A 14,725-nucleotide genomic window follows, 5' to 3' on the forward strand; every position below is an offset into this window, starting at 1 on the left:
TAAGATGATAACGCACTCTCTCTCTCTCTTTCTTTCTTTCTTTCTCTCTCTCTCTCGCTCTCTCCTGCTATCTCTCTCTCTCCCTCTCTCTCCCGCTCTCTCTCTCACTCGCTCTCTCCCGCTCTCTCTCTCTCTCTTTCTTTCTCTCTCTCTTTCTTTCTCTCTCTCTCTCTCTCTCTCGCTCTCTCTCGCTCTCTCCCGCTCTCTCTCTCTCTCACTCGCTTTCTCCCGCTATCTCTCTCTCGCTGTCTCTCTCTCTCCCTCACTCGCTCTCTCCCGCTCTCCCTCTCTCGCTCTCTCCTGCTATCTCTCTCTCGCTCTCTCCCACTCTCTCTCTCACTCGCTCTCTCCCGCTCTCGCTCTCTCTCTCTCTCTCTCCCTCCCTGCCTCCTCCAGTCCTGGACTAGGTGGCAGCCCGGTCATGTCAGACATCTCTCTGATCCGTCTGTCCCCCCACGCAGCCGGGACAGGGGAGTCCCCCTTCAGCCCCGCTCACCCCTACTTCAACCCTCACATGGGGCACTACCTCCGCTCCATTCACAGCAGCCCAACCCTGTCCATGATCTCTGCGGCCCGCGGACTCAGCCCTGCAGACTGTGAGTTCAACTGCATGTCTAGATTGTGCAACACCCAAGGTCATTCACTGCCATGAGCATCACCTTACTTTGTGGATCCCCACCGAAGGAATTGTGTCATTGGTCTATTACTGAAAGCTTGGTGGAGAAATTAAAGGATTGTTTTCAGTGTGGAGAGGGGATTTGCGGGGGTGATTGTCAGTAAACAGCATGTTTGAGTGGGCATACAGATTAAGTTAGATACGTAGAGCCGGTGCTACAACGTTGCGTGAATTAGTCTTACATGCGACATATTGCTTTTTGTGAAGCTCTGACCTCCCTCTTCTCACCACGTGTTCAATATACCAAGGGGGTTATTGGAAAGCCATGGAAATTGATCAAACTAAACAGTCCCCATGGAACTCCCCCCAACTTTCCCCCTTTACCTCAGAGTGACGTGATGACAACTCTTTTTCAGAGCTGAATTACAATAACGGGTGGAGGCGAGGAGCCAGAATAGGAAATAAATCACCTTTTACAGTCTGTCAACAGTAATGTGGTCTTGCTTTTAAAGTGAAATAAGCAGTGCAGGGTTGGAGATCCCGCGGTGATAAAGCTATGGGAAAGAGGGAGAAAATGAAGGTGGCTATTTTTGGTTGAGGGAATTTCAAATAGGTGGTTCGGAGAGAGAGAGGAGAGACGGCCTTGGATTTCATTGAGAGACGGCAGACGTTTAGTTTGACGTTTGATGTTCCCACGTGACCCTTTTGGAAAACAACTGTTATATCTTCTAGGACTTTTAATAGGACTACCTTGTTTCGGGATGGATTTTGTTCTGAATTTGTTCTGAATACTACTTATGGAAATGAAATGGTTTCAGGAAATTATCTTCTTTGTCGCGGGCCAACACATAGAACAGAGGTATAAACAGGCAGAGGTTCTGCTGCTCTTTTCTTATTGTCGTTTCTGCGCTACATCACATTAGCATGACATTAGCATTGACAGGCCTCAGGATTCCTTTGGGCCCAGTCCGCTGTGTTCTATTCGTCATTCACATTCTCTTTCTATGGACTTCCTGTTCATTTGATTGAAAAAAAAACAGTTGGACGGCGGGGGACGGCTCAGCTCTGCTATGGCCTTCATCGGATCGCTTCAAAAGACGTGTTCCTCATTGTGCTGATCCAAAGTGACTCCCTCCATTTAAGTGGTTATGTGATCCAGGAGAGAGAGAGAGAGAAGGAGAAAATAAAGGTCTGGTTCTGCTGTATGTAGTCAGTACAAGCACACGTCTGTTCTCTTTTAGCGCAGCACGGCCTAATTGTGTCTGAAAGATCACTTCCAGTGGGAGAGGTGACACATTAGAGAGAGAGAGAGAGAGGGAGAGAGAGAGAGAGAGAGAGAGAGAGAGAGAGAGGGAGAGAGAGAGAGAGAGAGAGAGAGAGGGAGAGAGAGAGAGAGAGGGAGAGAGGGAGAGAGAGAGAGGGGAGTCCTGGTCTCTTCCTCGTCTGGACCCTGACCCAAACCATAAACCGAGTAGATATTTCCTCCTAAATTCCTGGAGAAACAGATGTACTTTGGAAGACTCTGGGACAGAGTGCTGCTATTCAACAGCAGCTATAGGCCATATCCCACTCTTATTGCCCCTGACACTTTTAAAAGGGCTTTACTGGGTGTAGTTGTTAACAGAGTAACACCGTAGGATTCAGGGTGCTCCTTCAGGGTGTGTGTGTGTGTTCGTGCATGCGTGCGTGTGTGCATGTTATCAAAGAGAGAAACCCCAATACTACTTTGTTTCTCTCTCTCTCTCTCTCTCTCTCTCTCTCTCTCTCTCTCTCTCTCAATCTGTCTATCTGTCTTCTTAATCTGCAGGACTACTGACACGCCTCACTGCACATCACTAACCTCCCATTCCTCTTGTCCTGCATCAGTGACTGCATCCCAAATGGCACCATATTCTCTATATAGAGCCCTGGTCAAAAGTAGTGCACTATGTAGGGAATAGAGTGCCATTTGGGATGCAGGTAATGTCTCCCTAGGACAGTGCCATCATGTCGCCAGTCCTAACCCTAACCCTTTTCAAACGGCTCCGGCAGCATGTGGTGAGACCAAGTCGACCGACCGGGGCTGGAATCTGGAATGTCTTTCTCCCCCCCTCACTCATTCGCTCTCTCTCACTCTCCATCTCATTCATCCCTCATTCCCCCTAAACCTTCCTTCCTCTCCCTGCAATGTTCTTGTCTTCCCTCACTCATTCTCCTCCTTCCTCTGCCCCCATGCAGTGGCGCATGAACACTTGAAAGAGCGGGGTCTGTTTGGGTTTCCCCCTCCCCCTCCTGGAGCCAGCCCTGCTGAGTACTACCACCTGATGACCAGCCATCGTAACCCCTACGGAGAGCTGCTGATGCAGGGGGGTGCGGCGGCAGCTGCACACCTGCCAGACTACATCACCCCCATGGATGGTGAGTTAGACTGGGACCACAGAGACCCACTCCTCTTTACCGTAAACCTGTTGTATCTACACAACAGGTTGATACTGTCTGTGTGGGAAGGGGTGGAATGCATGGGAACACAGTCTCAAAAGTGGAAACATTTTTACGAGTATTTCTGAGCTAAATTCCTGGTGATTTACAGTAGGGAGTTCTCAGACTTCACCAGTTCCCAGACTTACACCCTTGGAAGTGTGTGGGTATGAATTGTAACATTCATTTTAGGGGAAGGATTTTATTTGGTGTCCCCTGCCCCTTCCTCTGTTGGTATCGGTGTGTACTCTAGGACTATAACGTGGTGGCATTTTTATTGGAAAGTATGTAACTTTTAAAAGCAACCCTGAGATTGCAACAACCTCACCGTAGGAGAATGATGAAACCCAGATCAATGGATCTGTAGACAGCAGAAAAAAATAAAAAAAATAAAAAAGGCTTTTTATACATTTTTCATTACAAACAACTTCAAAGGGCGGGCCAGCAGCCCTCAGGTACTCTAACCACAGTATAGGTTCAGTAAGTATTTTCCCTCTCTCAAGTCTGTGCCAGCACATTCCATAAACAACAGACCTGATTGTACCGAGATGACATTTTACTGGAGGAGGGGGACAGGGGGGAGGAGGGGTGAGGGTGCCTGGGCCAGAAGTCTGTTTAATGTAATGAACACCCACTTTCATCCTCAACTACCTCTGTCACCTTAAAAGGGTAGTGGTGTCTAAGGGGGAGACGAACTATTATACACAGGGATAGTGTTACCGTGCAGTGGCGTTACCCATTAGGCTATGGTGTGGTGTGAGGGAACACGACATCAAAGACCACCCGATACAGAAGCTTGGGTATCAGGCGAGTTGACCGTGTTCGTCGTAACAGATGGGTTCAGATTAGGACAGCCACAGATATTCACTTGCCTTTTACTGCGTTGCTGCGTGATATTTACAGGAATCCCGGCAGACGTTAAGGCAATGGGAGATACAGCCGGCCCTTATCCGTCACCGTATGAGGCTCACGGCTACCGGTCTTCCTACGGCAGCTGCTGCCACTACTGCTTCCTCTGCCGATAAAACACACAACTCGCCCCACCGATGTCGCCTCAAGCAGCTCGCACTTCGCTCCAAACACTCCCGAGAAAGAGAGATCGGGCCCCTCTGCCCCAGGTGAAGGGTAGGGTTTGATTTGACACACGGACAGTGAGTTTTGCTACCCGTCCTGTACAAGTTCAATTATTGCTCTGACGCTAGTCGGTCTACCTGGGTCGCACAGTGAGAGTGTAAACATTGTCCTCCAGTCTCTTAGTTGTACCGCATCCAGCAGGCCCGGGGTTCTGAATGAGCTGTTGTGTTGCATTGTGTCTGGGCCAAGCTTCTGCTTGCTCAGGCTAGCCAGGGGCAGGCAGCCAAAGGCCTCAGCCTGCTGTGCGTATAAAAACTGTCATAACAACTCCCAAACAGTGAAATACACTGTGCAGGCCTCTCTGTAGCCCAGCTCCCAAGACAAAGGGCGGGGGACTGAATGATGCGGTTGGCTTGTTGGGAGTGTAATATCTATGCTACACAGAGAAACAATGGACCTTAACTAACAAAAAAGTTGAAGCAAGACCACAGCCACTTTGGCTCATACAGCTTCTCCACCACTGAAATCATAGTCCTCCTCACAGTGAAGTTAAACCCAGCACAAATAGATACATCCCTCTGTCTCTCATAGGGAATTTAAACCCAGCACAGATAGATACATCCCTCTGTCTCTCATAGTGAAGTTAAACCCAGCACAGATAGATACATCCCTCTGTCTCTCATAGTGAAGTTAAACCAGATAGATACATCCCTCTGTCTCTCATAGTGAAGTTAAACCCAGAACAGATAGATACATCCCTCTGTCTCTCATAGTGAAGTTAAACCCAGAACAGATAGATACATCCCTATGTCTCTCATAGTGAAGTTAAACCAGATAGATACATCCCTCTGTCTCTCATAGTGAAGTTAAACCAGATAGATACACCCCTCTGTCTCTCATAGTGAAGTTAAACCCAGAACAGATAGATACTTCCCTCTGTCTCTCATAGTGAAGTTAAACCAGATAGATACTTCCCTCTGTCTCTCATAGTGAAGTTAAACCAGATAGATACTTCCCTCTGTCTTTCATAGTGAAGTTAAACCAGATAGATACACCCCTCTGTCTCTCATAGTGAAGTTAAACCCAGAACAGATAGATACATCCCTCTGTCTCTCATAGTGAAGTTAAACCCAGAACAGATAGATACATCCCTATGTCTCTCATAGTGAAGTTAAACCAGATAGATACATCCCTCTGTCTCTCATAGTGAAGTTAAACCAGATAGATACACCCCTCTGTCTCTCATAGTGAAGTTAAACCCAGAACAGATAGATACTTCCCTCTGTCTCTCATAGTGAAGTTAAACCAGATAGATACTTCCCTCTGTCTCTCATAGTGAAGTTAAACCAGATAGATACATCCCTCTGTCTCTCATAGTGAAGTTAAACCAGATAGATACACCCCTCTGTCTCTCATAGTGAAGTTAAACCAGATAGACACATCCCTCTGTCTCTCATAGTGAAGTTAAACCAGTTAGATACATCCCTGTCTCTCATAGTGAAGTTAAACCAAGCACAGATAGATACATCCCTCTGTCTCTCATAGTGAAGTTAAACCAGATAGACACATCCCTCTGTCTCTCACAGTGAAGTTAAACCAGATAGATACATCCCTATGTCTCTCATAGTGAAGTTAAACCAGATAGACACATCCCTCTGTCTCTCATAGTGAAGTTAAACCAGATAGACACATCCCTCTGTCTCTCATAGTGAACTCAGCTCAGGAAGCCTGGCCAGAGCAGCCTGTGAATGTGATAGCCAGCCTTACCTAGTGACATGGCCACTCAGGACTCAAGGCCAGCCCAACCTCTGGAGGAGGAGGGGTCCACTCCACACACACAACCTAGCAGTTGGTCATCCACACACACAGCCTAGCAGTCGGTCGGTTGCTGCCTGGTGCCTGGCTTGCTGACATAAATCACCAGGGGAAAAAAGAGGCGAGGCGCTGCGAGAGGAGGGGGGACGAGGAGAGGTGAGGTGAGCGCCAGCCCCGGCTTTCCATTACCTCATTTATCAGGGGAAGTGGCACATTAATAAACACATCTCCCCCGAGGTGAGCCGCTAACACAGATAAATAAGGCTGCCATTTCTGAATGGCTTGTCCCAGTCACTGAAACTATAGAGCCATTAATGCAATGTAAATACTAAGGGCTAAATTCACCTCAGCTTTTCTTTTAGGATGAACCTGAGTTAGTAACTAGTTAACTGCCACTAAGTTACAACACGTATTCTCCAACGCGAACCCCCTCCCCCGATCGTGTGCCCAATGTCTTTAACAGCTCATGTAAGAAATGTATTTATATTAAGTCTCACAGCAGAAATATCCCCTGGGAGACAGTGGTGGAGTCCCTTTCAGGGCTGGGGTCAATTTGAATTTAAAAGTGATTTTAATCAAAAAAATCTAAATGGAATACTTTTTAAATAAATAGATTCGACTCATCAGTTTATTCAGAAGTCATTGAAAATAGATGCTTATTTCAATTATTGTTGTTATTTAAGTTTGCTTCCTGAATTGACCCCAGCCCTGGTCAATATGTCCCAGGACATTTCGGAAAGTCCCAAAGCACTAAAACTGAGCACATGTGTGTTACTTATGGGACTGTATTGGAGAGAGAACATTTTGAAATGACAGTTAGCCATTAGCTTCTGCTAAGAATAATGGCTCAGGAAGCAAGAACACTATTCTCTGTGGTGGTAGCCTGAGTTTAATCAGCCGAGGCACTGTTTGTGTAGAGTTGCTGGTGCAGTGCCTGGTGTTGGCACCACATGTTATCGAGCCATTATGGACGTCCGGTTGCAGTGTCTTTGGTTATTACCCCACAGGTCCTAATGGCACTGCTGCTCTGGACTGGCTCCACTAACACCACTGCTAATGTCTAGCACCTGTTGAGCCCTGAACAACTGGCTGACTGGCTCTCCTGCTGACATCACTGGCTCCCCTAGAGCAACGGACTCCAGAAACACACCGGTTACATATCATAGGAAATTAGAGGATAACCAGCTTTATGAATTCCATCTGTGATTTGGTGTTTTTTTTGTTGTTTTTTTACAAAATGCCATTACCCATACAGTTTAAGGCTTTAATTCTTTAAAAAATGTTTAAACAGCTGGTTACAGTAAATGCTGTACCTGGCTGGTAGTAGATTATACATAGTGGCACTTTTTCATGAAGTAATTATTGGATAGTTATTACGTAATTATCATCCTACATTGTCATCCTACATTTTTCAAAGTAAGACCAGGTAGCTCAGGGACTTTCAAAAATAAACTCTGACAAAATGTACATTGTAAACCATGGACAAACGAGCGATCAAAAACACTTTGCATACATTTCAGTTGAAATCAATTCTCTAAATTGGCCTCATTTACCAAAGTGAAGTACAGAATGTTTTCGATCGCAGTGAGGTTTTTATCTGTTTTAATTAAAGTACATTATTTAGGCTTAGATTTATTATCCTTTACACTGAATCTTAATGAGGTCACCGTGGCCTATGTGTGCATCCCAAATAGCGCCCTATTTCCCTACATAAGGTTCTGGTCAAACGTGGTGCACTATGTAGGGAATAGGTTGCCATTTAGGATGCATCCATTTTGAAAGACAACATAGCTAAGATCTTTTCAAACAGAATAGAAGCCGTTTGTTTTGCGCATTTTGCTTTATTTTAATTGTAGATCGTGCACATTGAAAATGTGTGTCACTAGGGCACATTAAAGAAAGTTGTTTGAGGATTGTTGTTTTAGGTTTTTTATTTTCATCTTTCATCTCCATCCCCGTATCCCTCCTCTGCTTTACTTCCTTCCCCTGCTATAATTCCAGCACCGGATAAGAGATGAGTTTATTTTACTGCAACAATATCTTCTGCCAGGCTCGGTTTCCATCACCTCAGACAAATTGTTTACTGTATTAGCTGGGAATCAATCTTGAGCACTTATTGATAGTGCTGCTCTATTTCCAGGGGGGTTGGGTGTCGGAGGGAGGCTGCGTTAGCATCCATCACCCAGTCCCAGGCTGAGCTAGAGGCTAGGCTGCGCTGGAGCGCTCCTCTAGGTCTGTCTCTCGCTCTGGAGCTCCAGAAATAGCACAGAGTTGGGCAGGGTATGATGGGGAAATGACACAATGATAGTGAGAAAGAAAGATTGACTTGATATAATTATTTTTGCCTGTATGAAATAAATACAAATATTTGAAAACATTCTTAATATCTCACAGTGGTAAAGTGGGTGCCCTCACTTAAGGAGAGAGAGAGAGACACTGGGTTTTTGACTTGGCTTGGAGTGAGTGATAGTGGGGCTATGAGTAGGGGCACAAAAGTTTGGACACACCTACTCATTCAAGGGTTTTTCTTTATATTTACTATTTTATACATTGTGGATTTATTGTGAAGACATCAAAACTATGAAATAACACATAAGATATCATGTAGTAACCAAAAAAGTGTTAAACAAATAAAAATACATTTGAGATTCTTCAAAGTAGCCACCTTTTGCCTTGATGACAGCTTTGCACACTCTTGGCATTCTCTCAACCAGCTTCATGAGGTAGTCACCTGGAATGCATTTCAATTAACAGGTGTGTCTTGTTAAAAGTTAATTTGTGGAATTTCTTTTCTTGTTAATGCGTTTAAGCCAATCAGTTGTGTTTTGTCAAGCTAGGGGGGTTTACAGAAGATAGCCCTATTTGGTAAAATACCAAGTCCATATTATGGAAAGAACAGCTCAAATAAGCAGAGAAACGACAGACCATCATAACTTTAAGACATAAAGGCCAGTCAATAGGGAACATTTCAAGAACTTTGAAAGGTTCTTCAAGTGCAGTCGCAAAAACCATCAAGCGCTATGATGAAACTGGCTCTCATGAGGACCGCCACAGGAAAGGAAGACCCAGAGTTACCTCTGCTGCAGACGATAAGTTCATTAGAGTTACCAGCCTCAGAAATTGCAGCCCAAATAAATTCTTCACAGAGTTCAAGTAACAAACACATCTCAACATCAACTGTTCAGAGGAAACTGCGTGAATCAGGCCTTCATGGTCGATTTTCTGCAAAGAAACCACTTCTAAAGGACACCAATAAGAAGAGACTTGCTTGAGCCAAGAAACACGAGCAATGGACATTAGACCGGTGGAAATCTGTCCTTTGGTCTGATGATTCCAAATGTGAGATTTTAGGTTATAACCGCTGTGTCTTTGTGAGATGCAGAGTAGGTGAACGGATGATCTCTGCATGTGTGGTTCCCACCGTGAAGCGTGGGGGTGCTTTGCTGGTGACACTGTTGTGATTTATTTAGAATTCAAGGCACACTTAAGCAGCATGGCTACCACAGAATTCTGCAGCGATACGCTGCATCTGGTTGGGGCTTAGTGGGATTATCATTTGTTTTTCAACAGGACAATGACCCAACACACCTCCAGGCTGTGTAAGGGCTATTTGACCAAGAAGGATAGTGATGGAGTGCTGCATCAGATGACCTGGCCTCCACAATCACCCAACCTCAGCCCAGTTGAGATGGTTTGGGGTGAGTTGGACTGTAGAGTGAAGGAAAAGCAGCCAACAGGTGCTCAGCATATGTGGAAACTCCTTCAATACTGTTGGAAAAGCATTCCAGGTGAAGCTGGTTGAGATAATGCCAAGAGTGTGCAAAGCTGTCATCAATGCAAAGGGTGACTACTCTGAAGATTGCAGTGCTAGAGGCGTCAGTACAGACCTGGGTTCGATCTCAGGCTGTGTCTCGACCGCGAGACCCTTAAGGCCTAGCCCCTAGGCCTATATATTTTGATCAAGTTTGTATCACAACTAAAAGTGGCCAAATAACTTCATAAAATAAAGCACATGAATCCGCTTTACAACGGGTGTAGAGCCTAACTGGCATAGTTTCAATCAAATGTATTTTAATGAGTTTTTTGGTTACTACATGATTCCATGTGTTATTTAATAGTTTTGATGTCTTCACTATCATTCTACAATGTAGAAAATAGTACAAATAAAGAAAAACCCTTGAATGAGTTGATGTGTCCAAACTTTTGACTGGTATGGCAGGTGGTTAGTGGTTAGAGCATTGGACCATTAACCGAAAGGTTGCTAGATCAAATCCCTGAGCTGACAAGGTAAAAATCTGTCGTTCTGCTGCTGAACAAGGCAGTTAACCCACTGTTCCTAGGCTGTCATTATAAATAAGAATTTGTTCTTAACTGACTTGCCTAGTTAAATAAAGGTAAAATAAAAAACAATAATACTGTATCTAATGCATGTGTTACAGGTCCCAGTTTTGGGACTGGTTCAGCAGACAAAAGTTCCTGTAACACAGGATAAATGATGAAACAGGAGAACGTGGCTTCTCATTCAAAGGTTCTCTCAATTATCTTATTCAACATTCTCTCAAGTGCAAATCGTATTTTTCTGTCTTTTCATTTATTTACATTTTTTGTTTTGTTTTCTTTAAAGTGTATTTATTTGTCTCATAAATCCCTGACATATTTCATAAACATGTCAAAAATACATCAATTCACGCATCAAAAATATTCAATTCCAATCCAATTCACATCCTAAAATTCCTTACGTTTATACCCCAAACACATTTACTCTTAACTGTAATTCACCTGTCTAGGTTATAATTATGTAGTTGACTGTTGCCGACTATAGCCCTATAGGAGATTCTAAAACACAAAAGCCTTTAAAGACTGGTATTATCCGGAATCAAGGTAAGACCCAGATGCAGACATGTCGAATTGACAATGGTTTAATGTTCCAACAGGGGCAGGCAATAGACCAGGTCAAGACAGGCAGGGGTCAGTAAACCAGAGGTGGGACAACGGTACCGGACAGACAACAGGCTCAGGGTCAGGGTAGGCAGAGGTCAACAATCCAGAAGTGGGGCAAAGGTATAGGTTGGCAGGTGGGCTCAGAGTCAGAACAGACAAGGGTCAAAACCAGGAGGGCGAGAAAACGAGAGTCTGGGAAAAGCAGGAGCTGAGAACAAAAATGCTGGCTGACTTGATAAACAAGACGAACTGGCAACGAACAAATAGAGAACACAGAACACAGAAGATGTGTGTCATGTGACACCTGGAGGGGGGTGGACAGGTGAAACAGATCATGGTGTGACAGGTATAACTCATTAGAAGTCACTTTATACCCATGCTCAAAACACATTCACCCAGTGTAAGAAGGGCTAATAGAACGACAAGACTATTGCAAATGACATTAATGCTAATTTCCGAAAAATTACTGAACAAGCTAGCATAGCGCCAACCGAAGCTAGCAACCAACTGACCGGAGCTAGCTCTAAGCGAGCGGTAGTATCAACCCATCGCAATGGCGAAACCTTGGAGGACTGACAATTCAGTAAAAGCATTCTTCCCCAATACAAAGAAACAATACATAAACACAAATGTGACCATACATTTTGTCTGCGTCACACATGTACTGTATGTATTCAGTATATGCAAACTACGACAATAAGTCTCTGCATACTTGAATCAGATGCAGCTATGCCAGGAGGAGAAGCCGAGAGGAGAAGTTCAGAGGGTGTCAGACTAACGGTCTGTATGTGTCTGTGTGTTTTTCTTTTCCACAGCGTCACGGTTCCCCAGTCCCAGACTGACCCCCAGGCTGAACAGAAAGCGAGCCCTGTCCATCTCGCCTCTCTCAGACGCCAGCATCGACCTGCAGACCATGATCCGTACCTCGCCCAACTCTCTGGTGGCCTACATCAACAACTCACGCTCCAGCTCTGCAGCTAGCAGCTCCTACGGACACCTCTCTGTTGGAGGCATCAGGTACCCTAGCCAGTAACTAGTCAATATGTAGTAACGAATGATTGTTCGATCTCAGGCTGTGTCCCGACCGGGAGACCCATAAGGCCTAGCCCCTAGGCCTATATATTTTGATCAAGTTTGTATCACAACTAAAGTGGCCAAATAACTTCATAAAATGAAGCACATTAATCCGCTTTACAAGGGGCGTGGAGCCTAACTGGCATAGTTTCAAATTTGGGGAAGATCATTTTCACCATAAAAATGCACCTTTATGATAAAAGCATTACATGCATAATCACATTTGTGGTCCCTTTTGAGAATGGCGTTTTCCTGCTAGTGGAACATTCACGCTTATTGCTGTTCATTAGGCCTACTTATTACTCGTTAGGCTGACGAAAAGTAAATGTGGACAGTTCTTCCAATATCTTCAATATGCGCCTCGGAATTGGATAAGGACGTGCGCAGTTGTGTCCCCGATTTGTCTGTCTTCACTTGTAGCCTGTGAGAAAGACCTGATCACTTGACAGAGAGCAATGTGAGTGAGAGGTGCTTCAGCACGCAGCCGGGAGAAGGGAATTATAATTATTATATTCAGCCCAACGGCACAACGGCCACTTTGGGCGCAAAAGGAATGGATTTGTTAGGGGACATTGCGGCCACACAAAGGATATGCAGCCGGGAAATTGAAGGCATTATCAAGTTATTGTCAAATTGTGAATGAGAGACTGATGAAGTGTGTATATCCTGCGTAAAAAACAAAGCAGAGTTCATGCTTTTCATGCAACTTTTTTCAAATCATCAATAGAGTTGTTTAATTGCAATATTGTAATTACTTTGCCACCATGGCCTATTCATTGCCCTACCTCCCTTATCCTACCTCATTTGCACATGCTGTATATAGATTTTTCTACTGTATTATTGACTGTATGTTTGTTTATTCCATGTGTAACTCTGTGTTGTTTTATGTGTCGAACTGCTTTGCTTTATCTTGGCCAGGTCGCAGTTGCAAATGAGAACTTGTTCTCAACTAGCCTACCTGGTTAAATAAAGGTGAAATAAATAAATGAATAAAAGAGTTGCATCATGCAGCCTTAGATTGTATTAAAAATTGAAACAAACACATTTGTAACACAACTAAAGTTACATTAATAACTCTAATTTAAGCATATAGGAGTACCTGTTTCTTTGTTAATGTCACGATCGTTGGAAGAATAAATGGACCAAGGCGCAGCGTACATAGAGTTCCACATGTTTAATAAATATGAAACTCACCAAAACAATACAGACGAAAACTAAAAGTGACGTTCTGGGCTGCTCATAGGCAGCTACACAAAAAAAAACAAGATCCCACACACAACAGGTGGGAAAGGCTGCCTAAATATGATCCCCAATCAGAGACAACGATAGACTCTGATTGGGAACCATACCAGGCCAACAAAGAAATAGAAAACATAGACTACCCACCCTAGTCACACCCTGACCTAACCAAAATAGAGAATAAAAAGGATCTCTAAGGTCAGGGCGTGACAGTTGTTCACTCAACACAGAATAGCCACATGTGCGCACTTCCTCAAATCGTTTGGAGAAAATATCCTCTCTATTTTATTCAGCTATGTTCAATTGTATTCTTCATAATATACAATAATATAAAATAATGTCATGGAATTCTAAGCAAATCTTGTCTGCTAAATGAACTAGTGTAGCCCACAGCCATATGGTATAGCCAGATCAGGGCCGAACATAAGTACAACTCAGATTATACTATTCTATTCTACTTTTTCTTCATATCAAGTTTCTTTAGACCTGTCTAAAATAAATCATGGATTTATTGTGATAGTGTAAGCTACATTTCGAGGATTTAAAGGACATTTTTAAAATGTAGATGTTCCAAAGGTCTGCCATCAGTGGCTTGTAGACTATGTGTGGAAGCCAGGAGATGCTAAATGTGTTTATGGTAATTCATGTTCAGTTACCGTGAGACGGACAGTTATTGGCTTGAAAATCACTGGCTGACAGAACTTCATGGCTGCCACAGCCTTATACATGACTAACATTGAGTTCAGGTGAAAAGTTGTGACTTACATTTGAGTCATTTAGCAGACTCTTGACTTACAGGAGCAATTAGGTTTATGTGCTTTACTCAAGGGCACATCTATATATTTTTCACCTGGCCAGCTCAGGGATTTGAACCAGTGACCTTTCAGTTACTGACCCAACACACTTAACCTCTAGACTACCTGGGTTGCAAGTGGAATTTTGTGTCACAGTTGGAGATAAGAGACACATCTCTCATGTGCGTTAATGTCTTGTGTTCCAGTCCGTCCTTTACCTTCCCCCATCACATCAACCCCATGGCCTACCAGCAGCTCCTGTCCCAGCAGAGAGGCCTGAGTGTGTTCGGCCACACCCCTCCTCTCATCCAGCCCCCACCCATCTTCTCCAGTCGCCAGTCTGCCCTGGGTCTCTCCTCTCTGCCCCCCGCCTCACACAACCACAACAATGGCTCACAGTCAAAGGTGAGACTGCTCTTCTTCTTTGGTAACGGTGGTATGCAAACCAGCTTTGATGTGCGAAGACTTTTCTCCTTGAGTTTGTTCATCTTCTTCCTGAACTGTGCCTACATTGTCTGGTACGAGGTAGATCTTCTCATTATCCATAACCGCCAAATGTGAGCCTTGCCCTGTGGCCTTCTGGAAGTTCTGGTAGTGTGTGGGACGCTCAAATCAAACCAGCATGACATCTATAGCCGTACAATTTTCTTCTGTTTGTTTGCGTTGTCAGTGAACTTGTTTTAAGATGATTTAAAACATAAATACTGCTGTCTCC

General features: G+C 44.2%; 1 protein-coding gene across 1 annotated transcript in view; it reads left to right on the forward strand.

Annotated features, from left to right (window-relative positions):
• The window catches only part of LOC115129690 (zinc finger protein GLI2-like), an 82,291-nt gene that overhangs the window by 44,124 nt on the left and 23,442 nt on the right, over positions 1 to 14,725 (forward strand). Inside the window, 4 exon segments of the mRNA XM_029660315.2 lie at positions 397 to 596; positions 2,834 to 3,013; positions 11,719 to 11,920; positions 14,217 to 14,415. Coding sequence (XP_029516175.2) covers positions 397 to 596; positions 2,834 to 3,013; positions 11,719 to 11,920; positions 14,217 to 14,415 — 781 coding nt within the window.

The sequence above is a fragment of the Oncorhynchus nerka genome, linkage group LG5 (assembly GCF_034236695.1).
Source record: "Oncorhynchus nerka isolate Pitt River linkage group LG5, Oner_Uvic_2.0, whole genome shotgun sequence".
Taxonomy (NCBI): Eukaryota; Metazoa; Chordata; class Actinopteri; order Salmoniformes; family Salmonidae; genus Oncorhynchus; species Oncorhynchus nerka.